This window comes from Acinonyx jubatus, chromosome A3, assembly GCF_027475565.1.
Source record: "Acinonyx jubatus isolate Ajub_Pintada_27869175 chromosome A3, VMU_Ajub_asm_v1.0, whole genome shotgun sequence".
Classification (NCBI taxonomy): Eukaryota; Metazoa; Chordata; class Mammalia; order Carnivora; family Felidae; genus Acinonyx; species Acinonyx jubatus.
Window position 1 is genome coordinate 118,252,357 of NC_069388.1, and position 27,170 is coordinate 118,279,526.

At 47.5% G+C, this 27,170-nt stretch overlaps 1 protein-coding gene across 3 annotated transcripts in view; it reads right to left on the reverse strand.

Moving 5' to 3' along the window:
- The window catches only part of EFR3B (EFR3 homolog B), a 78,951-nt gene extending 51,988 nt beyond the window's left edge, over positions 1–26,963 (reverse strand). For 2 of the 3 annotated variants that reach the window (XM_027033329.2, XM_027033328.2), the window contains exon 1: positions 26,569–26,963. In XM_027033329.2, the coding sequence (XP_026889130.1) occupies positions 26,569–26,653 (85 nt within the window). In that variant the 5' untranslated portion in view covers positions 26,654–26,963. The remainder of the gene's footprint in view (positions 1–26,568) is intronic. The other variant, XM_027033327.2, reaches the window with a different exon arrangement.
- Positions 26,964–27,170: the final 207 nt, after the last annotated feature.

A 27,170-nucleotide genomic window follows, 5' to 3' on the forward strand; every position in this document is an offset into this window, starting at 1 on the left:
TGTGTCTGCACTCTGTCTCCCCTGCTCGCAGGTAAGTTTCTGGAGAGCAGAAACCTTGCCTGTTTGTTCCTGCTGAATCCCAGAGCCTGGACAGGGTCTAATCTTTTGGGGCCGGGGGCTGATGATCGTACATATTTGCTAAATAAAGAATGAGTGTGCGACTGGGCAGAAAAGGAATCACGAATGTCAGAGTCAGTAAGGGGAGGACAAGGCATTTAGCAAAAGACCTCTGTTCCCTAGCAGGGCCCAGGGAAATGGGCATGTTGGAGAACCACTGGCTCCAGCCCATCTTCTGGGGTTGTCACCGCCTGTGCCTCTTGAGGCTAAGCTCGCAGAGCCAATCACCCTCCAGGTGGGGGGGGGGGTAGTGAGGGGGCGGGCAGCCTGGAGTCAGGGTTCCTCGTGCCCTGCCCCTGCCACACACTGCCCCTCCCCCCGCCCCACCTTGACCTGTGGCTGCAGCCCTGACTGCTCATCAGAATCACCTTTGAATCTCAGGAGGGGCCAGAGGTGTCGCTCTGTGATTCGGGCACACAGCCAGGGGCAGAAGCACCAGTCCAGCTCCTTGCTGCCCAGCATGTGTGGGCATATCTCAGTGCTGCTGGCAGCCTCTGGGGACTCTGGACCTCTCACCTCCCTGCCAGCAGCATCTGTGTCCCTGCAACTCCTACGCTCTGCAGCCCTGTTTCTCCTTTGCTCTGTTTGCCTGATCCGGTCTCCTCTACTGATCTGTCCCCTTGATAGGGGCCACCCACTAACCAGGGCAATTGGGAGTCTGAAATAAACAGAAAACCTCAAACACCAAATACATCATTCTTTAAAACATCTAGGGTCCCATTAACACAGAATCATCTGCCAGGCCCCCTGAGATACAGTGTTCATTCCCTTGGAGTCCTTCCTGTCCTTCATCACTGCCCCAGCTTCTCATGTGCTGATCTTTAATATTAAAACACACACACACACACACACACACACACACACACACACACACACCAGGGTTTACTACCTTCTCTGTGCTTAGCACCACACCAAGCAGTTTACAAATATTTACTATAATACTCCTAACAATGCAATAAAGTATGTAGTACTGTTATCCTCATTTTATAAAGAAGCAGGATCAGAGAGGTTAAGTGCCCTGCCCAAGGTAACACAGCACATGACATTCTGCCATAGGGCTTCTCTAATTCTCCCATCACTTTCCCTAAAATATATCCTCAGCAATTTCTCAGGTTCATCCCGTGCTTTCTTTTGCCACAGCCACTGTGCTAGGATGCCTCCTTGGCATCTGATATCCAGTCCTTGTAAATGCCACTTGGCCGGTCTCCTTGCTTCACGTCATTCTCTGTATACTTTTGAGGCAAATTGTTGCTGGGTTTAGTTTCACAGCCAAGCAGTGAGTGTGGCTAGCCACTACATTAGATGTCATCACTTCCACTTTGTATTCAACAGGGGATGGCCCATAAGGGGGGGGGGGGTGCGTGCTCTGGTCTGCATGCCCCCCCGGGGGGCGGTAGGCAGGCCTCTCCCCCAGGCTTTACTCCTGCGACTGCTTGGCCCAGCCGCCAGAGGCCATGCCAGCTGTAAGAAGAGAGGGGGGTCTGCAGAGGAGCAGACAGGGGGAGCCCCCCCGGTTCTGGACAGCCCCACGGCTGCAGATGAGAGGGGGCTGGGGTGACGAGGACCGGGCAGAAGCTGGAGATGGTGAAGAGGCAGGAGCATCACAGACTAACACCTGCTAGGTCCTCCTTGAATGACCTCCATTAATAGCACCCCAGCTCCGGGCATTACCGTCCCCGTTGTCAGCTGCTTTATTGTACCATCTCACATTCTTCTTACCACCGCTTGCTCAGCCTAAGTCACTCCAGTGACTCATATTTTCTTCCCCCCGGATAAACTGTAAATTCCTCAGGTCTCTTTCCTCTGACTGCAGTACAGTATCCTGAGCCCAGCAGGCCTGGAGGAAAGCTGGTGTGACGTATAATGCCTTTGATCAGCGTGAGACCCAGAGAAGTCACCTCCTCTCCCGGCCCTTGGCTTCCTTTTTAGAAACATCCACTGCATTCTCCCCATTCACCAAGAAAAATGCCTTTCGGCTCAGAATAGTCCATATTTATTTTCTTAGCTTTATAATCCCCTTGTAAAGGCAAGGCCTGACCTGGATCGCCCTTACCAAAACAAACTAATTCTATTTAAGCAATTTACAATAAAATTTCACCCAGGGCTGATAGCATAGACACCCCTTCCAGATGAATTGGAGGAAACAGAACAAAGTTCGGAGAGAAAGGGGTGTAGACTCAAGTGCCTCCGGAGAGGGCCAGGCCTGTGTCCAGCTGATGCTAACTGACCCAGCACATTGCACAGTACTTGTGCTTGCTGGGTGCGGTGGGGAAGAGGAGGAAGTTTAAAATATATAGTTTCTGCCATCGAGGAATTTACTCTCCAGTTGAGACCACACACATTTAAAGGTCATGATGTGTCACAATGAAACAAAGGAGTCCATAAGCCTGAAGAAATCTCTGGCAGTGTAATGAGTCCAGGAAGGCTTCCTGGAAGAGGCAAGATCTGAACTGGATCTCTAGAGGCAGAGACAGCTGGTAAGTATAGGTGAATCCACAGAGAGAAAAATCCGCAGCTTTCCAAAGGGGAAACATGTAAGAAAACCAAAAAGGTTCTACCTTCTCTTTTTCCTTTTTATTCTTGTTTCTGATTTTAAAAGGAATATGTGCTCATGTGTATACATGTGTAAAATAGGAAAACATAAAAATGAATGGGAATATCACCTACAATCACACTATTTGTGATTATTAACATTTCAGTGTATTTGTTTTAAGTGTTCACGTGGCTAGTAGATTCTGTATTAGGCAGCACAGAGATAACGGGACATTTCCATCATCACAGAAAGTTCTGTTGGGTGGCACTGTATTAGGGTGTGTTCAGACTGCCTTTTCTCAGATCCGTTCATTTGTGTTAGAGAATGTGGACATCTTAATTTGATAGGTCGTAACATTCCATGAAAATTCTTTTTTTTTTAAGTTTATTTTTGAGACTGTGTGCAAGTGGGGGAGGGGCACATAGAGAGAGAGCAAGGGACAGAGGATCTGAAGTGGGCTCCACGCTGATAACAGAGAGCCTGACGTGGGGCTCGAACTCGAGAACCTCGAGATCATGACATCGAGATCATGGCAGTTAACTAACTGAGACACCTAGGCGCCCCCTCGCCCCATGAAAATTCTTGCAGATACAATTGCATGTTTTTATTTTTCGCAAGTAATTCTCACTCTTATTTCTTTTTCAGTTTCCTGTTAAGTTTGTGGTTCCCCCCCCCTGCCCCGACTAAAATTTAGTGTGTTTTAGTTTTTGCTTTGATGTTTGTGCATATTTTAATTTTAATTTTTTAAAATTATTTTAAATGTTTATTTATTTTTGAGAGAGACAGAGACAGAGACAGAGGGAGCGTGGGGAGGGGCAGAGACAGAGAGGGAGACACAGAATCCAGAGCAGGCTTGAGGCTCTGAGCTGTCAGCACAGAGCCCGATGTGGGGCTCGAACTCACGAACCGAAAGATGGTGACCGAGCCGAAGTCAGATGCTTAAAGGACTGAGCCACCCAGGCGCCCCAGGGCATACTTTTAAATATATGCATGAAATTGGGATCATCCTATGTAGTGTTAAAATCTATTTTCTTCTCTTTGTATTGTATCTACCTTCTTACTAAATATTTTTCAGAACCTCATTTTAAGCTACTCACTACTGCGCCTTTTGACCAGACTCTGATTTATTTAATCATTTCTCATTGCTGTCCCTAAGTTTTCATCATTCTGAATGATGCAGCAATACGCCCTTGGTAATGAAAGCAGGGAATCGCACAGGGAGAGGCTGGTTTGGTTTTATTGGAGATAAGGAAATCAAATGGTGACATGAGGCTGCCGGACTGGTGGTGCAGTGGAGAGTGGTCTGCAGGGGCCTCGAGCTGTCTTCTTGCTTTCAGGAAGATTCGGGAGTAAACAGACCAAGAGGATGTGCTGACAAAAATGGGCTTAAGAAAGCAGGCAGGGTCCAAGTTTCAGGACGGATCTTATTGGAAATAGAATTAAATAGCAGCTGAATTCTCCCTGGGGAGACAGTTTGGGCCAGACCATGTCTAGCAAACCAATAGCTGTCAGCAGCCTGACCTTTCGGAGCGCCCTGCATCTCCAACGTGCTCACTGCTTTCCAGCCAATCTTGGTTAATCTGATTACCACCTTAATTGAGGATGGGAATTAAAAAAAAAAAAAAGAAAGAAAGAAAGAAAGAAAAGAAAAAAGAAATGTGTCCAATTGATTTCATGTCAGGCTTCCATTCTTTACTAACTGTAAGCTTCCCTGGGCTTCAGTATTGCTCTTCAAGTGAGAAATTCATTAAAAATAAACAGAATGTTTTTCCATTCCTTGTCTCTTGGAACCACTGACGGCCGGGAAAATGTATCCCAACTATTTTCTGGAACCAGACAGCCCAGTTTCTGACCCCAGTTCCAGGTTCTCACCAGCTGTGCATGCTTAGGCAAGGGGTTTAAGCTCTCTGTGCCTCTGGCTACTCACCTGCATAATGGGCATAACAACCCCACCTCATAGGGTTGTGGTGAAGACGGGCTTAGCCAACACAGGTGAAGTTCTAAGAACTCTTTCTGGCATATAACAGCATTCAGAAACTCTTAGGTATTATCATCATCAACATTACTCTAATCATTATTAAAATCTCTTTCCCAGCTTAGGAGAGAGAAGGCAAGACAGAATAAAATGGAATTTCTTTTTTTAAGTTTACTTATATTGAGAGAGAGAGAGAGAGAGAGCAAGGAAGGAGCAGAGAGAGAGACAGAGACAGAGAGACAGAGAGAGAGAGAGAGAGAGAGAGAGAGAGAGAGAGAGAGAATCCCAAGCAGGCTCTGCACTGGAGTGTAGAACTGGATGCAGGGCTCAAACTCATGAAGGCGCCCCTAAAATGGAATTTCAGAGCAAGATTGACCCTTACAGTCCTTTGGTTTTATTTTATACTTGGAGTGTGAAGTGAAGCACAAACAACTGTTTAGAGATTTAAATCCAAATCCAGATTGGGGCGCCTGGGTGGCTCTGTCGGTTGAGCGTCAGACTTCAGCTCAGGTCATGTACTCACGGTTCAGGAGTTCGAGCCCTGCATCGGGCTCTGTGCTGATGGCTCAGAGCCTGGAGCCTGCTTCAGATCCTGTGTCTCCCACTCTCTCTGCCCCTCCCCTGCTTGTGATCTCTCTCTCTCTCTAAAATAAATAAATGTTAAAAAAAAATTTTAAAGCAGTTTTTTAAAAGTTGGCATATAATGAAGGTGGTAACCTGCAGAGGACCTTGACCTAGGACTCTGACCTGCTCCATCGTCATGCCAGAGCCTCTCTCCCTGCCCGTCTGAGCGACCAGCCAGCCCAGCACTAGGTTGGCTACAACTGGAGGGAGAAATAGGCTTGTCGACACATACAGTGAGCACCTACTATGCCCCGCCCCCTTGCCAAAGGCTGCCTGGGTGCTAACAAGACACCGGTCTGGTTTTTGGAACTCTGACAGTCTAGCTGGAGAGAAAGGTACAACCAATAAAGAAAATGTAAGCCAGCCTGGGTGGACTGATGTTTCTCAAGAGAAGTTTCACATGTTACAGCACTTCAGAGAAGAGTTCATGCTCCTTAGGCTGAGTGGTTAAGGAAGATTGCTCGGGGGAGGTAGGATTTAGGCAGAGCCTGGAAGGATGTGGGCCTAGCAGGTGCACACTGCAAATAGAAACTGTGTCATGACAGAGCTACGGTTTCGTATTTTATAGCATAGAAACAAGGAACTTTGAAATTAAGCAAAACCCGGACTTGGAACTATGTGACCTCACACAGGTCATCGAAGCCCGTATGTTGGTTTCCTCATTGGTGAGAGATGAACCGAACACCTAGCAGGAGCGGGCACACAGTAGGTGCTCCATAAATGTGAGCTCTCTGGTCCACTTATTTCATAAGCATTTTTCCTGTTGCCGAATTGTCATCATAATAATCATTTTTAAAAAATGTATTTTAAGAGAGAGAGAGAGAGAGAGTGGGCGAGTGAGCATGAGCCAAAGAGGGGTAGAGAGAGAGAGGGAGAGAGAGAATCCCAAGCAGGCTCCACACTGTCAGCGAGGAGCCCAGTGTGGGGCTTGAACCCACAAACTGTGAGATCATGACCTGAGCCGAAATCAAGAGCTGACGCTAAACTGACTAAGCCACCCAGGCGCCTCCATAAACATCATTTTTAACGTGGCTTAAAATCCCAGTGAGAAGATCTAATACATCGTTTGCTGAACCTTTTCCGTATTATTTGACATTGATCTTCTTGCCACTTTCATGCTATTAGAAATGTTAAAAACAAGTCCATGTACATTGCAGCTTTTTTCCTTTTCTGGATTATTCCCTTAGGACAGTTTTCCAGATATTGAGAAAGTATCTTGTAGGTGAGGAGTTCTCTGAGGGTTTGTTGAAAAGCAGGTGTGAGAGGGTGAGGATCGTGTATTAGGAAGACCGACAACAGTAATGCGGAAGTTGAATTTGAGTTTAGGGAGAACAGAAGAAGGGAGGCCATCAAGAGGAGCAGGAACCAAGGCATAGGACAATAAGGGCCGGAGTCAGGGTGAGGGCAATGAGAAGAGAAAGGAAGGGCCCCATGGGCCACACCCTCAACAACAGCCCAAGGCCAAGGCTGACAGCAGCACAGAAGTGGAGGTGGAAGCCCAGCGCTCGGAACCCGTGACCAAAGTGGGGACTCCCCATCCCCAGCAGCGGGTCACTAGCCACACTGGCCCTGGAAACAGGGTGAGAAACTCAGCCACCACTGTGGCACGACAGCTTCAGGAGCACTGCGTCGGAGTGACGCGCGATGTTTGGGATCAGCCATGAGGAAGAAGGTGAATCGAGGCCAGAGTCTCAAAACTATCCAGTAAAATCAATGCACTAAAAGTTGATAAAAATCTGGAGGGAAAACAATGGAGGGAAGCCTTTCGGCACCGGAACTCCAATTTTCCAGATGTCCGCCGATCAGGAGCACAGGATACACGCTCACCACGGTGTTTGTAAACAAAGGAACTCGGAGTGAAACCCAGCCAGCGGGCTGAAATGTATTTGAATAAGTAATTTAAGTGCAAACCTCACTGGCAGAATTTGCAAGACTAGGTGACAGCATGGAAACATTTTAGGATGGGGTGTTTAGTGAGAAAGGTACCTACTAAAGTGTGTCCTCGGTATGGCCCAAACTATGGAAATTATGATTAAATTAGGACAGGAGATGTTCAGGAAAGGAAACCACGTGACTGACCTGTTGGGGGTGTCAAACCACAGTGAATTTTCTCCTGTTTTCACGGCCATGAACGCTGGACGTTTGCATTCTTTCCCCCAATTCCGCTGGTCTGTGAGTCTGACTAGCAGGCTCTGTTCCCTCGGAGCTGCTGCTCCCTTCCCTGTTCTCACTTTCTTTCCTTTCTCCCTTCTTGGTTGGAGGATGGCCCATTCCCTCTCCTGGCTGCGGAGGGTCGTTTCTAATTCAAAGAATGCTACCTGCTATTCACCACGTTCCTCCTCCGGGGTTAAACTTTAAAATTACCAGTAACCCCTGGTAACCAGTGGGGGAAAAAAGCTAGCATGGAATCTTAAACAATTTTTTATTGCAACATGCTTCGCAATTGGGGGGGGGAAGAAAACAAAAACAAAAAAAGCACAAGATAAGATACACCGTGGCCACCAGAACAGACCAAGGCCTCTCTCCTCATTCTAATTCACGTGGACTCTTGGCTATTCCCACGGCCTGGGCCTCCTTTGCCTCGTTTAGAAATCTAACTCAAAAAGGAGGCCCTGAACATTCCAGATTTTTCTCAAATTCTGCACGGAACTCAGCTTGCTTGTATTGCTGAATGCTGTCTGCGGCATCTTCAAATTGTTATTAATGTCTCAGTATTTTCAGAGCGCATCACAACCTGTTAGATAAAATCTAACTTTCAGCTTCTCGGTGTGAGCAGTGAAAACAAAGATCACAGTAGTACACGGCTGCTAGCTTCCTACAAAATAATAATAATAATAATCATAATAATCATAATAATAATAGTAATACTAATAACGGCACCTAGGCACCGTCTGTTGGCCCTGACCCTGCCCGCATGGTCCAGGAGAGCCGGGGCTGGGAGAACCACAGGTGGAATGCGGACACTTTTCCTCTTCTTTGTTCAGAATTCCATTGTCAGTGTCTGCATCTGCCCACATGCACAGGGGAGCAGATAAGAATGGGTTGGTGGCTTTGTCTGGAAACAGCCTAAATGTTCACCGATAGGGAACCGGCTAACTAAACCAGGGAACCTCCAGGCAGTGGGCACTATGCAGCAGCTGAAATTAATAAAGCAGGGCTATGCACGCTGCCCCAGTAACTCTCCAAACATACTGCCAATTAACAAGGACACATATGGCATCACATCGTTTGTGTGACATACTTGCAGGCCGAGCACACTCAGTATGTACATAAATATGTGTATAGAACAGACTGCAAATGCAAAGAAGGGCCGGTAAGGATAGGCAGGGCCAGGTTGGCAGTGGTTCCCTCCAGCACGGGGGCTGGCGCTTGGGGCCTGGGGCTGAGGGAACAAAGCGCCCGGTATGGAAGCCATTAGCCACCTGTGGTTACTTAATTCAAATAAAATTTAAAGCTCAGTTCCTCGGGCGCAGTGGGCACATTTTATGTGTCCGATAGCCACACGTGGCTAGTGGCTACTGTGCCAAACAACGCAGATATAAAACATTTACGTACTCGCAGAAAGTTCTCCTGGACAGCTCTGACTTAGAGTTTTAGTTTTTATTTCAGTTTCCTCTCCCAATAACAATGTTGATGATAATAATACAAAAATGTATTATGCACGGGCAATACATAAACGTACGTAATTTTCATGGTTTTTCCATTTTCTTTTCAAATCTGGTAAGAATAATTTTCCGTTCAAATATTTGGAATCTAAGAGTTTAGATACACACACACACACACACACACACACACACACGGGCTCTTTTCTGCACTCGCGCGGCTTGGTTCTTGCTAGAATTTTGACACAATGTTGGTATGAAGGACACAGAAGTTATTTCATTTACTCACGCAGGCACACACCCATGCATGCAACGCAAACACATCGAGTACATTAGACGTGGTGGAAGATGAAGAGAAATAGAATGCACGGGCACCGTCTCCCTGGGGTGAAAGCATGTATGCAAACAGCCATAACAAAAGGAAGTACAAGTGTCACTGGAGTCAGAGAGACAGCGTGCTGAGACTTCCGAGGGTAGAGATGTCGTTTCAGTTTAGATGCCTCCCAATAGAAACGAGGCACAGATAGTGCATTGACAAGAAGCGAGGACCAGAGATGAGATGGGCAAAATGCGGGCTCCCCTCAGCCTCTCTCCCTCCCTTTTCCCGTGGGGGTCACCAAGGGGAGTTGACAGCTGCAGGGGGGGGTGGAGGGGCTTTCAGGGGAACCCTTGGAGACAAGCAAGGACAGAGCCTCACAGCATTTGCACAGTGACAGGCAAGGACGTCTGTTACCAGACGGAGGGGAGCACCCAGTTTGGGGGTGAAGAGAGTTTCAAGAAGTGCAAACGGTCAAGAAAGGAAAAACCTGAGAGTTAAGTGGGCAGCAAAGGCATGGGGCTTGGCAGTCAGGCCTCTGCTGGCGGCTTTCCGGACAGGTTTTCGGTAGAGAGGTGACAGTGGAATCTCAAATACAATGGGTAAGTGGACAGCCACCATGAAGGGAGGAAGAGGTGTAGGGTGTAATGTCAGCTTCCACCACTTCTAATTTAGAAGCACCTAGAATATTACATGAGTCATTTACTTAACAGCAAAAGTAATATTTGGTCTATCTGTGCGTCCATCATGGCAGACGCGTTGCTTTGGCAGCTTACCCCCACCCCCTGCCCCCGGCCATGACCTCCCAACCCCCCACCCGGCTGCCAGGTGTGCATACTTGAGGACCCATAGGCCATCTCTAGTATCAGCAGTGCAGGCCCCGGGGCGGGGTGGGGGTGGGGGGTAGGTGGCCAATGTCTGAGGTGACCCTCACACCTTGTGCTTTGAAAGTGGCCTCAGGACCCTAGACATATTTTGTAGTTTTGATGATAGAATTGCTGTTCACAGAGCATTGTTGCTATTTTCCAATGTACTTAATATTACTTCATTAGCATTGTTTATCAGTATAAGTAGTGTACTGGTTACATTTGTGGAAGGAAGTATTCTGTGGTGGTTTTAAGCCCAGGGAATCTTCATGAATGAGAGCAAAGGGGAAAAAAAGTGAATGCTTATGTGTGTAGCTGTCTGCACGGTGTTCTGAGCTCACTGTGGGAATTCATTCATCTGAAATGTATTCTTCTCAATACCTACTACTCAGCACACTGATCATTTGATTCTTTTTTTTTTTATGTTTATTTTTGAGAGAGAGAGAGAGACAGCAGGGAGGGGCAGAGAGAAAGGGAGACACAGAACCCGAAGCAGGCTTCAGGCTCTGAGCTGTCAGCACTGAGCCCAACGCGGGGCTCGAACTCCTGAACCACGAAACATGACCTCAGCTAAAGTCGGACGCTTAAACGACTGAGCCACCCGGCACCCTTTGATTCTTTTTTTTAAGACCACGTGACCTATGGAGGAGAAGAAGCCTTCTGGTAAGTAAGACCGGCCCTCAACAAGCTTGCGACATAGTCAGTAGAATCCATTACATGAAAACAATACAATATTAGAAATTTCCCTGGCAGTTTGGTTTAAGGTTGGAGTTAAGAACTAGAAATTAGGATTTAGGATTTATGGCACATGTATGCCTTCCCCATTCCCATAATGTGTCCAGCTTCCTACTGCGGTCACCAGGCAGCCTATAAAAAGCAGGGCTACTCACCTCCAGCTTTCCAAATGAACACACAGTACCAAATATAGAAACCAGAGGAAGCTTCATTGTTATGGAGCCAAACTGATTGAGAGCAAGTGTGAGTGCTCTAAATATATAGAAGAACTAGCAGATTTAAGATGCAGACTCTCAAAGGCTATGAATCCAAGATCAATCATTTAAAAGTCCAAATATATAATCAGAGAGTCTGTCACAGCATGAACTGTTGGTGCCAGAACACAAAACAGGCACCATGCCCAGAGCTGCTAAAAAAATAAAGCCGGGACCAGGGTGGTCTCGCTGCCAGAGGGAAACTTCAGAAGCAACACTTTTGAAATGCAAAACAGAATCAGGAGCAAGCACCAGAATTCTGCAAAAATGCAAAACAAGTACTAGGTTGAGTCATACTAAAAATGCCAAGTAAGCAGCAGGCCAAGCACAGCCAAGACCCATTTTTAATGAAGCGGTTCCAGTGCGCATGGGTGTTCCGGACGTAACTGCACGAGGAAGAAAGTCCCTCCAGAAGGTTCTGCCCTCTGCATGAAGCAAAAAGCAGGTGGGCTAAGAAGGCAGGTGAGCAGAGTGCGGTGCGTCTCTGAAAGCAGAAACCCAGCTGGAAAGGAACAGCTCCTTAGAAAGCTGTCAATGAGGAGCACGGAATGGCTCCTTGGAAGCATATCCCCGGGCCCTGTTACTGCTATCTTGTCACTAAAGAGGAGGTTGATAGTAAAATATCTATTACGAGCTCTCCTGTTAACACTAACATCAGCTAACATGTAAGCTCCCATTATGTGTCAGGAACCATTAAGAGGTTCGAATGCATTATTTTATGTAATCCTCCCGACAATATTGAGGTGTGGTCTACTGTCCCCATTTTATAGATGAGGAAAATTGAGGCTTAGAGCAGTTAAGGGACTTATCCAAAGTCATTTAACTGTTACGTGAAATAGGTGGAATTCAAACCCAGGCCTATCTGACTGTTCACAGCTGACCTCGGCCTGCAAAGTTTATCCCTTTCAATGTGTCATTAGACAAAGAATTTTTTTTTTTTTTTAGCCAGGAAGATATAGGTCTTTGTGCAGAAATGGCACAAGCCAGCACATTATTAAGAATTATTAAGAACAGGTGAATAATTAGGCCATTAAAGGCTCAGCATTCTTAGACAAAAGACATCCCTCTGGGCTGTGAGGTCACAGAGGCCCCACGGAGGAAATGGAAAAATCAATCCTGTACACACGCCTGGCCCTGCCCAGCCATCAGCCGTGCCTATGTCAGTGCTGAGACGTGCTGCAGGGCTGGTAAAGCCAGGCTTTGTTTTGTCGTTTAAAGTCCCAGAGAGTCGGCAATGGCAGTGGCAGTGCTCGAGAGGCCTTACACCAGCTGGCCCCGCTCTGTGGGCTCTCTGCCCACGGCCCCGCCAGCACCATCAGCTCCCTGGCTGCCAGCGAGGAGCTCGACTTCCTGGAGCAGCTTCCTGCACCCTCTGCTCAGCACGTACTTTGTCTAGCAGCACACGCCCCTGCCCAGCAGCTCTCAATGACCGCTTTTACTGGGGTACTGGGGACCATCTTGGGCTGCGGGTAAGATCCCCGGTGCCGGCTGGCACAGGTCCTTGGCTGTCTCCTGGCACACCCGACTGCCAGCAATGCAAAACAGACCTGCTATTGTTTGCATGCGTGTTTTCTTTTCCTGGGTTTCCTATGGTCTTGTTGCAATATAATTAACGTGCAAGAGATGCTCAGATCTTAAGAGTTCACGGCCTTGAGTTTCGACAACTGTTTATACACTTGTATAACCACCACTGAAACAAGAGAGAAAACATTTCAGATCCCCCAGTGTTCCCCTTTCTAGTCAAGCCCCTCACCCAACCACTATCTAGATAACTATCCACAGGTCTTTGATGATGAAAAATGCTTTTTTTATGTTTTTTTAAAAATCTACTTTTGAGAAAGAGACAGAATGAGAGCAGGGATGGGGAAGAGAGAGAGAGGGAGACAAAGAATCTGAAGCAGGCACAGAGCCCTGTCAGCACAGAGCCCGATGTCAGCATAGAGACCGATGCGGGGCTCGAACTCACAGACCGTGAGATCATGACCTGAGCTGAAGTGAGACGCTTAACTGACTGAGCCACCCAGGCGCCCCGAAAAATGCTTTCAATTATATTTGTGTCCTGCGATTAAAATACACACTGACTATACAAAATGTGAAAAATGCAAAATATTTTTTTTTAAAGAAGATTCAAAAATCATCCGTGATCCTAGCACACTAGAAATAACCACTGTCAGTATCCCAGCGGGTTTCTTTCAGGGCTAGTACACGCGCATTGATTATAGGCTGGCTCCCTCGAGGAGCCGAAGCTTTTTTGTAAATAAATAAAAATTGTTGCCGCTCACCTCAGAGCAGGCCATTTAGAGCTGCCTGTGTGAGAGGCGGCTGCGGCAAAAATCAACCTGCGATTTGAGATGCCAGCCCCTGTGGGTCAGTTGAGGTCAACATCTGAATCCACTGTTTATTTTCCGTTGTGGAATAGGTCTTGCGTGCCTTTCCCTCCAGACCTCTCGCAGAGCTTCAGTCTCACCGCTCAGAAGCACGGAGGTTAGCTCCATGGGACACCCCCCCCACCCCCAACCCGGGTGAATGCACATTTGCTCCACGCAGACTGCCCCTGCCGCGTCCGCCAAACGTCGTCCCCATTCCAGCCCCTTTCACCAAATGCAGTAACAGACCTGCCCTCAGTTTTATTTATATAGATCTTCTTTCTTTAAAAAAAAAAAAAGTTAACATTCGTCGTTGAAGTTGGAGGAGTTTTTCAGTGATCCAAAGAATATGATGACGTCAGTTTCCAGTCTCCTTTTCTCTACACCCCATGAGCAATCAGGTGACTAATGCCAGGTCATCAACCATGCCTGAGGCCGAATAATATTCCCCTGTATGTATACATCACATTTTCCTTATTTTATCTGTGGATGAGCACTTGGGTTGCCTTCACTCTTGGCTATTTTGAATGATGTTGCTATGACCGTGGGTGTACAAATACCTTTTTGAGGCCCTGTTTTCACTTCTTCTGGTATATCTCCAGAAGTGGAATTGTTGGATCGTATGGTAATCCTATTTTTAACTCTTTGAGGAACCGCCATGCTGCTTTCCAGAACGGCTGCACCATTTTGCATTCCCCCAGCAGCGCCTGGGCGTTCCAATCACTCCACATTCTCACCGGAGCCATCCTAAGGGAGCTGAAGTGCTATGGCATTGTGGTTTTGCAAATCCTTAGTAATTAGTGACACTGAACACCCTTCCATGGGCTTCTTGCCATTTATATATCTTTGAAGAAATGTCTGTTCAAGTCCTTTGTCCATTCTCTAACAAGTTTGCTGTGGTGGTTGTTGAACTGTAGGCACTGCCTGTATATTCTGGATAGTAATCTCGTATCAGATGTATGATTTGCAAATATTTTCTCCCGTTCCATGGACTGCCTTTGTACTCTGTTGCTCATCTCAGAGTGGGCAACTGAAAGCCCTTTGGTACCAGAAGTTTTAAATTTTGATGTAGTGCAATTAATGATGGTGTTTTCAATAAGAATCCAGGCAGAATAGAAGAAAATAACATTGCAATGAAATAGATCTGGTTCTTTTCTTGGCTATGCCACTTTATGAGCTGGCTGACCTCCAATAAGTCATTTGAATTTTCTGAATTTTTTTTTTTAAGATTTTATTTTTAAGCAATCTCTATACCCAACGTGGGGCTCAAACTTGCAACCCCGAGATCAAGGGTCCCATGCCCTTCCAACTGACCATCGGGCATCCCCTTTTCTGACCTTTCTTATTATTATCTGACAATGGGCCAGGGGAAAGGAATACCCCCCACACAGGATTTGTGTGAAATTGGAATGTACATGAAGCCAAAATTGTAGCGCCCAGCACTTGGAAGCCACGCAGCTCTTACCCACACCCACCCCAACATACTCGTCAGCTTGCATCACCCCAGTCAACAGGACCCCAAGACAGACACTGTTTGGATTAGCAAAGAGATCATTATCCTCATCTTACCAATGAGGAAATGGATGCATAGCCAGTTTACATAGAGGACCTGAGATCAATCTGGCAGGTAGATTTCAGAGACAGGTGTCTATACTGCCATCCAGATCTTTTGAAGATTCCTGCTGTGGGTATACCCTCAGCCCCTGCTCCCTCGCCCTTGGGACAGACAGCTCCTTCAAGCCATTAGCAGATCTAAGAACTGGGAGACCCTTAAAGACCATCCAGGCCAGCTCTCCCAATTTGCAGATGGCGAAACTAAATGTGAGAGAGGTTGAGAATTTTGCTCAAATTCACAGAGCCAGAATCAGCCCTGATGGGCAGCTCTCCCTCCCGACACAGAAGTGAACGTCCTTGATCAAGCAGAAGGAAAGCGTTGTACGACGTCCAGGACCACCCACTCCTCTCCAGAACACTCACCCTTGTTCTTCTCTGATGGTGTTGTCTGGGGGAGAAGAGGACATTCCTAGCAGTGCTGTGGAATAGCTTTGGGACAAAACTTCTCAAGACAGTCGGACGTGTTTACTGTATTTGTCAGGGGCTGGGCCAGGCTGCTAATAGGACCAGGCACTTTCAGGAGTTTGATGGAAACAATGGGAAGACCCTGGTGTTTGTTCCCCTTCTATTCTGTCGATGACCCTCAGCCAAGGTTCGCATCCCCGCTATTCCACTCGGTGCCTCCACACTCCAGCTCTGAGACTGAAGGTGCACAAGGCCGTGTAGTGCTTTACCCGGGAACATTCAGGCCAGGTGCTTCCAAGCAATGAGAAACAGACATTGCATTGCCTCTGCCTCAAAGGGCCTTTTTGGGGCGCCCGGGTGGCTCAGTCGGGTAAGCATCCGACTTTAGCTCAGGTTATGATCTTGCAATTCATGAGTTCAAGCCCCGCATTGGGCTCTGTGCTGACAGCTCAGAGCCTGGAGCCTGCTTCAGATTCTGTGCCTTCCTCTCTCTGCCCCTCCCCTGCTCATGCTCTCTCTCTCAAAAATGAATAAACATTAAAAAAAATTTTTTTAAAAGGGCCTTTTCATCTTCCTTGGTTTGTGAAAGTATAATGCACAAAAGATATGAATGGAAATCAAAATAAAGATTTACCCATAATTATACTACGAAGTGACCTTCATTTTTTGAAGAAAAAGACTGTGGCATTTTTTCTGAGCTCCACAAACCAAGGAGGAAATGTGTGAGAATGTATCTCTCACTGCCCTTCACCGTTTCAGCAGGCAGGTCAAGTGGCTGTTTCTCATGACTAAACACCATCAAAGTCTAGAGGAAAAGTCAAATGGCTATATTCTGGTATATTCTTATGACCAATGGGGGAAGACAAAGTAAGATGATGAAATGTTGCTGCTGTCACTACAGGATTCTTTCTGAATCCCCCCACCTTGCCCCCACCCACTACCATTCGTACCCTAGAAACATAGGCTGCTCGGTTTGGCTGGCTGGCTGGCTGGCTGGCTGGATGGATGGATGGATGAAACATCCAATGATTTTATAGTTCAATGCAAACATTTGAGCTCTTAGTATAGTATATCCCAAAGATCTCTTCTGGATGCTAGGAAAAATAAAGAAAATTAAGGTACAGGTTGTGTCTTCAAGAGGTTCACAGATCTAGTGGAGGAAGAAATAAATGACATTCAGTGTGACAAATAAATAACAAAAATAACAGCAAAGATACAGTGAAGATGTGGCAGGAGGGTGCACGGCTTTGGATTTTTTCAGCATTATCCTGTATGCTTCTTCCCTAGAAGCATCCCTCCCGTACAAAGTAATGAGAAGACGTCACTTTATTACAGGTATTTCCTTTCTAAGGGATCTCTGCCAAGATCTTTATAAATGTTCCTGTAATTTGGGGATTCTTCTTCACATGATTTATAAATGTTATTTAAAGCATTATCCACCTAAAAAGAAAGTTGGGACACAGAGCAAAGTCTTTCTCACTAAGCATGAGATGAAGCGTAGAGCTCTGCCAAGTTAAGAATCTAAGACTCCTGCTTCCCGGGTGCTTGAATGTATCTGGGTTCTTCTGTACGGTGATGACAAAGTCAGCATTTGAACCCAGAAGCCCTAATTCTCAGATGTATAGTCAGACCACAAGAGGTGCATTAGGGCACTGAGCTTAAAAGTCCTAGATATAAAGCTACAACGAAACTGTGCCAAATCTACTAAAATGTTCAGTTTGGAATTCTTCCTTATAGTGAAATTTGCTGTTTGGCATAAGGCACATTAGTTGCCACCAGGTACAAAGGCAGTGTTTGATCTCCCACGAAGCTCTATGAGGGCCTGCTTAGGAGACAATGGAGAGAAATGACTTCCACCAGCTGCATGAGCTTGAGCAAATTGTTGGACTTCTGAATCTCTGTGTCAGCTCAACCCCAGGAAAATGGCATCCACCACCAAAGGGCTATTCTGAGTTGAGGTAATGAATAGAATGACATGGAATAATCATGGCTAAATGTCAGTAATGCACAAGAACTTAGCATAGTGTAAGACTTAGCTAAAGGTTCCGCGTCTATCCTCTTCGTGGTCTAAGAGATTTTCTCATCTTTCTGGTGCTAGAATGAGAGGGACATGGTCATGGACCATGACCAGTGTGACATGGATGGTCCAATCCATGGACGGTCCTCTAGGAGACAGGAAAATGCTCAATATAATCAGTGTTACCGCTGTTGCATCTTGGGGGACCAATCTGGCAGGTAGATTTCAGAGACAGATGTCTAGCTCACAATAAGGAAGCAGTTCTCTGGTTGTACACTGTTTGTATCAGACCCTTCCATCTAAGGCATTTAACAAATACAGTCTAAACATGACATATCCATCCTTGTATGCAGGGATGGTCACTGTTTCTGGAGAAGTAGTGGACATGCCCTAGAAGCATCCATTAGAATTGCTTGGGTGGGGATAATATCACCTTTAATGGGCATAATGTCCAATAATGTAAATACATGCACCTAGACATTATCTCATTTGACCCCCCCCCTAAATTTACCCTCACTGCATCAGGCAGACTGATTATCCCTATTTTACATGGGAGGAAATGGGCTCAGAGAGAGGGGAACTGTCCAGGGTCCTATGGCTAGAAAGTGGCCCTGTGAGACTGGGGCCACTGTCCTCTCACACACACAGCTCAGTCCTAACCCACCCCTCAGAGGCAGTGATTACTGCATCCAGATTGGCTGGTCCTGAAGATACAGGGAAGGAGGGTTTTTGTTTTTTTAATGTTTATTCATTTTTGAGACACAGAGAGACACAGAGTGTGAGCAGCGGAGGGGCAGAGACAGAGGGAGACACAGAATCTGAAGCAGGCTCCAGGCTCTGAGCTGTAAGCACAGAGCCTGCTATCGAGCTTGAACCCATTTAGTATGAGATCATAATCTGAGCTGAAGTTGGATGCGTAACCGACTGAGCCATCCAGGTGCCCCAGGAGTTTTAATTCCCAGCTAAACTGTCAGAGAAGCAGAAGGTACTCCTGCTAAAGAAGGTCCCCAGTCTCTGTTCTCTAGACCACACCACTGTGTGACTCAGTGGTGGTTGTGAGAGCCCCACTCCACTCCTCTACCTGCTCCTCTCTCTGAGATGAGTGCCCAGGCCTCCTTGATTCTCATGCCATCACTGGCTCCTGTATCCACCTTCTGCCCTTACCAATCTGTTCTCCTGGTTCCTATCTTACTTACTTATCCACACCTAGGGCTTTCCTGGGGCCCTTTCTCTCCCACAAAGCAAAACAATGATAAAGGAGGTGAGAAGGGTGCCCAGAGGCAGAGGATCAGACCCAGAAGTGAGAGCTCTCAACATCTGTGTTGATTGGCCTGGGACCAAAGACAAGGCACACCTCCTCAGGGGTTCATCTGTGTCTTCTGCACTCCCCAGCACTGCTCTGCACTCACATGGGTGAGTCTGTGAGGTAGAGTGAGCTCTGCAAAGGAAAGGCCTGTATTCTCTGAAACATTCAGAATATTATGGAGACAGCACTGTGTCAGGGAGGGGGAGTCCACACTCTGCCTAGGTTGAAATCCCAGCTTCATCACATGACTGTGTAGCCATGGGCAGGTTACTAAAGCTCTCAATGCCTTCATGTTCTCATTTCTAAAATGAAAATAATAATCCCTGACCCATAGAGTTTGGGGAAGATTAAATCAGTTAATACATAAATAGTGCTTAGACTACTGCTTGGTACACAGTAGTGCCCAATGAATGGGAACTGAAGTAATAGTAATTGTATTGCTATTCAAAACACATTTAAGGCTGAAACATGTAGAGGGTCAAAAGTTACAAAGAGGTAAATAAAAAAGATGACACTTAACTTAGGATTCATTCATTCAGTGAGGTTTCTGAGTGTTTTACTCTGTACCAGGCAGTGACTTATGCCCTAAAAAGGCAGGAGGGAAAGAGAGAAATGAGTTCCTTGCTTTCATGGAGGTGATGGTCTATGGGGGCACAGACAAGAGAAATACTAGATGGTGATAAACAGCTGTGCAGGGAGTTAAGCTAAGGATCGTGAACGAGAGTGACCAGACGGCTTCTCTAGCTGGAAAGACAAGAATGGCTTCTCCAGGGAGAAAACCCTTAGAAGACTCACATTCATCCATGGAAGGAGAACTCATATCTGCAGACGTGAAGTGGGTCAAGAACCTCAGCGAGTCTTGGCTTGTGTCAAACCAGGAAGGAAGTCGAGGACAGAGCCGGGAGCAATTTCAAGGTGAGGAACCAGAATCATAAACTTGTATTTGGACAGGTCCTAATACTCTCCAAACTGGTATAGAGCAGATTAAGGGAACTATATTTGCAACAGAAAAATCTAATTTAGACCAATATTTATGAAACATCTCTTCTTTTAGCAGGAACTCAGGGAGGATTTTCTCTCACATCTCAGCATTTCAAAAAGCTGGTTTTGGCCTAGACAATTGAACAACAATAAAAATACCTACAGATGCTATGAGTCTTACAAATGACTTTTCCCCTCTATTTTGGCCTACAGGAATCTCAGAACTGAATTTCCTGTAGGAAACTCAAAACTGAATTTACAACAGGGCCTGTTGGTATGTGTTTTTTTATTTCCTGAAATAACTTTATACTTGGCTCTACTTTTTTCTGTATAATTCTTAGATTTTCTTTGCTTTGATCTCTTTATTTATTGTAGGATAGGTGTATCTATACGTGTGTATGTATGTGTATAAATTATATGTTCCAAATCATCTTTAGAACAAGTTAAATTATAATAACTTTATAGCCCTAAGTGATTTAGCACCTATTTCAAAATAAACTATTTTCTATGTGTGCTTACATAACCCACATTTTATGAAGCATGGGAATGCTTTTTTTTTTTAAGTTTCAATTCCCAGGGCCCCTGGGGGGAGGGGGGGGGCTCTGTTGGTTAAGTGTCCAACTCTCGGTTTAAGTTCAGGTTGTGATCTCACGGTTTCATGAGTTTGAGCCCCACATTGATCTCTGTGCTGGCAGCACGGAGCCTGCTTGGGATTCTTTCTTTCTCTCTCTCTCTCTCTCTCTCTCTGCCCACCCCCACTCATGCTGTCTCTCTCTCAAAATATATAAATAAACTTTAACAAAAATAAAAGTTTCAATTCCCTTATCCCCCTACCCCCCGCCCCTAGTCCTACTGCCTTTATTTTATTTTATTTTATTTTATTTTATTTTATTTTTTTAAGGGGCAAACATTTCCATTGAAAATGCACAATTGTAACTGGTCCAAAGTTTTCTCACTCCTTTGGCTACCACCTGTGGTTGCAACAACTACCTCTGTTCCTTTTCATTTTCACCTCATCTCCCTGTCCATTCAGTGCAGTGCCCCCAGCTTTATTTCCCTAAAAGATCAATTGAGCAAATCAGCCTTTTGGCAGTTTAAAATCTTCAACAGCTCCCATCGCCCAGAGGGATAAGTGAAAAGCCCTTATCCTGACAAAATCTCATCCATCGAGTCATTCTCCACCTAACCTCGTTAGTACCTGCCCCGAGTTCTCTCTGGATAAGTTTGCTCTCTCCCCACCCCAGTGCACTTTCTCACATTGGGGCCTCTACCTGGCACACCCTTACCCTCTGCTCCACCAGCCCTCGGACTCCCTCTGAAGTCCTCCCAAAAGGCTCCATCCACCTCGCAGTGCTCTCTTCCACCTTGAGATTCTGCTGGCTGAACATCTAACGAGTAACTCCATTCTACCTGCAACACTGAATCTACCTTTGTATCATTCACAATTTTGCATGTTTTACCACTTGGTTACCTACTGAAATTGCAATTTTCTTGATGGAAAAAACTTCTATATGTTTCTGTACCCCCCTTGATGCTCTATGGAATATCATATGTAGCTGACACTCCACAAATACTTGACAAATTATACCTATTTCCCTTCAAAACACAAAGCATAAAGCAAATGACAGGCAAGTAGTTAATATCCTTAATAAATCAAGCACTCGCTTATGAAAGTTCACCAAAATGCAAATGGTTAAAAAACACAGCAGGTGTTTAACTTCACTAGAAATAAAGAATACAAGTTAAAATGATACAACTTTTCCATCAAATTGGCAAAGATTAGGGGTAAAAAAAAAACTTCAATATTTAATATTTTTGAGAGTACAGGAAGATAGGTCCTCTCAAGAATGCTAGTGGGATTATAACTGATACAATTTGAAAACAATTTGACAATATGTAACAAATATTTTAAATGTTTATATATCTTGATCAACCCATTTGGAGGGCAATAGCCTAGGGAAATATCCCAAAATTCAGAGAAAGCTTTGGGTACCAGGTACCTTTCCCAGGCTTATAATACTGTAAGTACAACCTAAATGTGCAATAAGGAAATCACACTTGCACTCAGTGGACAGTTACACCAACATTAAAAATGGTGGCCATTAACTTGGAGCGGCAGGGATGTTTATATTCTAATGTTAAGTAGAAAAAAATACAATATAAAAATATGTAAAATGAATAATTCCAACCACATAAACAAATGCATGAAGGAAATATATCAAAACAGTAAAAGCAATTATACTTGTTTATCGTTTACTGTGTTTTCCAGATTTTCTAGAAAGATTGGATGACTACCAGGAAAAACAAGAAGCTTTTCAAATTAGATTTTCTTTCTTTTTTTTTTTTTTTTTAAATATATATAAGGAACAGGTCTCACAAGCACTAACATTAAGCTTATGGGACATGTATATTTGTTTCCCTGCAACCTTTTTATTAAGAAACAGGAGAGAGAATTGAGGGAAAGGAAGGAAAAAGTGGGGGCAGCTCTCTTATCCTGATTAATCTCTGAAGTGAGGTGGGTGGCCGTTGTCATCATCGTAGAGCCAGGAAACAGATTCAGGAAGGCTCAGGTCCTAGGTCGCCTGAAGGGCAGAGTCAGAGTTCAGACCCAGGCTATGAGGCTCTCGGGTGCTCCCTCACCATCATGCCCAGGGTAACACAGCCAGGATGGGACAAGAAACCTCAAGGAATGGGCAAAAGCAGGTGAGTACAAACTCTTAGTGGTAATTTATGTAATAGTAATTTTTTAAAGGTTGGTTTTAGTGTGTAGGATTGTGGACAGTCTTTTCCCTCCTCCTTTTTCTGGACTGTCTATAAGGTAATATTAACTTTCTACTTTTATACATGTGCAAAATGAAAACTGCTTTCAGCTTCGCTGAGCAGTGAGCTGCAAGAGAGATCCTGTTCTCCTGAGGGGACTAGAGGAGTGGGGGCGGGCACGAGGGGAGGCGGGCCACACAGCTCCCGTCCCAAGCCAAACGCGACACCACAGGGCTGCGGGAGCCTCAAGATTTGGGGGAGGAGGTTGCACATGCGTGTGCAGATGTGTGTGTGCGCGCGCGTGTGCGTGTGTGCGTGCGTGTGTTGTGGGAGTTGCCTACCACACGGAGCAGCAGGAACTACGGAGCTTTTCTGCAGCAGTGAGCCTTGCACCTCCGGGGGACTCAGCTCCACCCTGCAGCCTCTCCACACCACCCACATGGGTGCCACATGTGTGTGCTCTGTAAGGCATCTTCACAGAAAGTTGTGCACCGTTGCTCACTTCCCTACGGTCAGCGTTCTCAATCACAAAGCCTGAAGAAGGGCAGATGTCGAGGATGAGGCAGCACCTAGAGGATGGGAGGTGAGCTGTTGGAACAGCTTCTGCTCTGGCGGGATCGGGCTGTCGGGACTGGTTCTGGGGACATCCTGTCCAATTGCTCTCCACGGCCCACTGCCCTCGTAGCATTTCTCAGAGAGCTCTGTCTCCCCTCAGTGGGTAAGTGGGACACTCCTGGACAGGACCGCCACGGCTCCAATCCCAAAAGAGGGGAATAGGGAAACTGACACAAAGAAACACTACGGGGAACCCATTTTTTCAGAGAATTTGCCTACACCCTTTCTACCTCAGTACAAAGTGCCTTTATTTTTCCAGATTCCTTATCAATCTGTGCTCATGGAGATACACAAGACTGTAGGAAGTCACCTGTGTCCCTTAGGAGAGCCATTTCCAGAAAGCAACTGGGCTTTAGGAATGAGTGAGTGGCGAGAAGGCAGCTGAGGTTGAGTTTGGTGAAGGGAAAGCAGAAGGGGCTTGAATGGCTAGCGAGGGAAGATGGCCTGTGTGGGTTAAGTCGGGATGGGAGGAGATGCAAACAGCCATCGTCAGGGGTTGGCAGTGAGGAAGAGAGAAGCGTAAAGGGCCAAGAGGACCTGGAGGGGAGAGGCTCTCGAGCAACCGGTCTTGTGAGCGCAGAACCTCTTGACGCACCGTGACATCCATTGCCCAGCTTTGAGGCTCACCACAGACCTGGGAGACATTCCACCACTTCATACGGAGATGTAATTCTGAGAGATGGCTCCACTTGTCTGCAGTTACATAGCCATGAACTGGCTCTTAGACTGAGAAAGTCTGACCCTAGTTCTAGGAGTCTTTCTGTCCCAGACGGCACTGTATCCTACAGCCAAGACAAGGGGCCCTTATTCTCCCACAGACACAAGGAAGGGGATGGAAGAGACTGACGACACAGGAAGACTGAGTTGCTGGGGTCCAAGGTAAGGTGAGGAGGGGAGAAGAGGAGAGGGGAGGGAGATCTGCTCAGGATCGCCAAGCAGCTGAGAGGTGGCAACAGGAATCAGGTTTTACGAATTCATAGCGGATCAAGTCATCAAGGTGAGTGGTCAAGAGACACCTTTATCCAAAGCTTACGTGACTTTTGGCCACACATAGGGGACTCGCGGCCCATTAGCCAATAAAATTCCTAGTGGCATTTTCCTAGTAAGCATTTACCCAAGGCATGGGGGGTGCACTGAACGGTTTTCATTTTCCCCCATTCCACCTAACTGTGTCACCTTGGACAAATCACTTGGAAAATACGGGAAGATAAGAACCAACTACAAGAATTCTGTGACTCTCTGCCTTTCCAGCCTCCCTGTCCCCTCCTGTTTGCATCACGCTCTTGACTTCTGGAGAGAGAATGATTGTAAGTATCACATGGACCCTTTCTTTTCACAAAAACCGAGACAGGACTAAAATCCAGGCCAACGAGCCCTCCCCTTGGAGAGTGGGCTCCCTTTTACACCTTCCAAGACAAGGCTTTGCGCTAAGCAAGACTCGGGAATAATCTCCCAACCAGCATTGCCGTGATTTTCCCTTGCTGCAGGCAACTGCACAGAGGATCCCTTCCTTCCAATCTTTCTATGAATGATTTAGGAGGAAGTACCATCTCTGTTTGCATCTGGAGGAATAAAAACATAACAGAGAAACGAAAATCTGTGGTGCGTCCAAAAATAACATCCAGATATGTTGGCCTCCCAGTTCACCTTTCTGTACCAACCAACTCTCCCTTGATCTGCTTCATACAGCAGAGGCAGGGTGGGACCCCCAAGGTCCAGACATCTGGGATCAGTTTTCAAAACTGTCTCAGGCTAAATGCAGGGAGGTGGCCCAGCAGAACCAGGGTTCCTAATTCTTACCCATTCTGATGGGCCTGACTTATCCTAACTCCTTCCCCACTGCAGGTGCCCTGCAGTCGGTCACATGCTTTTGTCAAGTGATCTGCAGCTTCTGGCTGCATAGTCTGCAGGGAAGAATAGGGAGGGAAACAGAAAGAAAGAAACTATACCTTTACTCTGGGAGCCTCACAACCTCCTAGCTTATAAAACAACCATCTTGTTACTTTCCTGCAGAGTCCCCATTGGCCAGCAGAACACACTCTCGGGTCGAGCTCCCTCCCTTTGGTGCATCCAAGAGAAATAACACTTGCAGAGAGGATCTGCTGATGTCTCAACCTGGTTCAGAAATGCAGATGTGGGACCAATGGGGCAGGAAAGGACACTCATGACAAGGCTGAATGTCTCTCTCTCTCTCTCTCTAAATAGTGAGGCCCACCAGTCGCTGAGCCTTTGTACCATGCTCAGCGTCCTCCTCCGCCTCCATCAAACTTTGTGACTCACAGTCTGTGTGCAGAGAGAGGCAGCTGAGCCGGTCTCCGTGGTGGGTTAAATGGGGAACTTGCTCTTCTCACAACACTCACCCCTCAGGTGCCACCTGAGCCGGTGCCCAGCCTGGCAGAGGGGATGGTGGGGATGGGAGATGAGCACAGCTCCAGTTCTTTCTCTGGCCCTAAATAGCTGCCAGAACCTGAGTTCTGGTGGCTGATGGACTTATGTCCATTGGGATCACATCTCTCTCTCCCTCCCCCCCCCCCACACACACGCACACGCACACGCACACACATACACACACCGCAGCTCAGAGCGTCTAGAGGCTTTGCAACGCAGTTGATTTCTAAACTGCTCTGGGTTTCCAGTGTTCCATTCATTACAGGTGCAATGGGAGACCCAAAGCGCTTTCTTTTCTTCATCCACACTGCCTCCAAACCAGAGAAATGCCGGGCAAATTTTGAAGCAGAACAGTGCATCAGGAGGGTCTGGCTAACTGTTGCATGTCACCTGAGGGGATGGTTGGGGAAAGGAGGCAGAGAAGTCGGGGCAGCCAGAAGGTGGCCAACGACCCAGAGCTGCGCTGCACCCTCAGCAGCGTCTCCTCCCCTCACCACTGCGGAGGGCACAGCTGGAAGTTAGGGAACCTGGGACCCACGGACGGCAGGAACAGGCAGAGGCCACGTCCACCCAGGGGCGGCGACACGAGGCTCCCAGAACTGGCTGGTGCCCCAGCCCTCTGCACCGGCGCCGCCCCCCAAATCCTCAGAGGCGAGCGTAAGGCAGCGAGCTCTCACCGCAATTCCAGACCGGCTTCCCGCATAAAACTCCCCAGCACAACACGCTTTTGTTAATTCTGCAAATGCTGTCACACGATCACCTCCACCAACGCTCTCTGCCAGCTCGGCTCCAAGGGAGACCCGCTTTCCCTAGGACGCAGCCGCTCGGGATCACCCCAGCCCCCAGCCCCCTGACGGACCACCGCCCACCCGCCCCACGCAGCAAACGACCGGCCCGAAGGACTTCCGAGGACCCCAGGGTCCCCGGGCTTAAGCATCTTTGTCCTCTCAGCGCACCCGCGCGCGCGCGCACAGAGAGACAGAAAGAGCGCAGCCGGGCACCGAGACCGCGTCCCCTGGCCTCGCCGGGCCCCGCAGGAGGACAATGGTCCGCGCCCTGCAAGTTTGCGAGCCCGGAGGCAGAGCCCTCCTTACCGTACATCTCTGCGGGGCGAGCGCCTCCTGGGAGGCCGCGTCTCCGAGTCGCCTGCAGCCAGTGCCGGCGGCGCCTGCCTTTCATTCACAGCCGGGGCGGCGGATGGCGGCCGCCGGCGGAGGCCGGGGCGGGGCGGGAGCGGGAGCGAGGGTGGAACGCGGGAGGGCCGGGGCCCGGAGCCGAGCGCCCATTCAGCCGCCGGCCTCCGCTCGGGTTGCTGGGCAGGGCCGCGCCGGGAGGGGAGGAGGCTATGCTAATGAACGTCCCTCCCCCTCGGCTCGGCCACTGCCAGGCCGCCCCGACCCCCGCCCCGCCCTGCCCCGCCCCGCCCCTGGCAAATTCCCGCCCACCGCCTGCAGCGGCCGGGGCAGCCCAGCCAGAAACCAGAGCCCCCAGACGCGCCTTTCCCAGCCTGTCGCCCCCAGGTCCAGGGCGGCGCGTTTTCTAGATGCGGCGTTCCTGGGGGAGTCACCCACTCAAATTCCCCGTTCGTGTCGGAATGCGCAGGACGACAACAGACATCACCCCTAACCAATGGGCCCCGAGGGTCAGCAGGGGCGCCCGAAGCTGCAGGTGCAACCCTCCCCCAGATTTGTCCAGG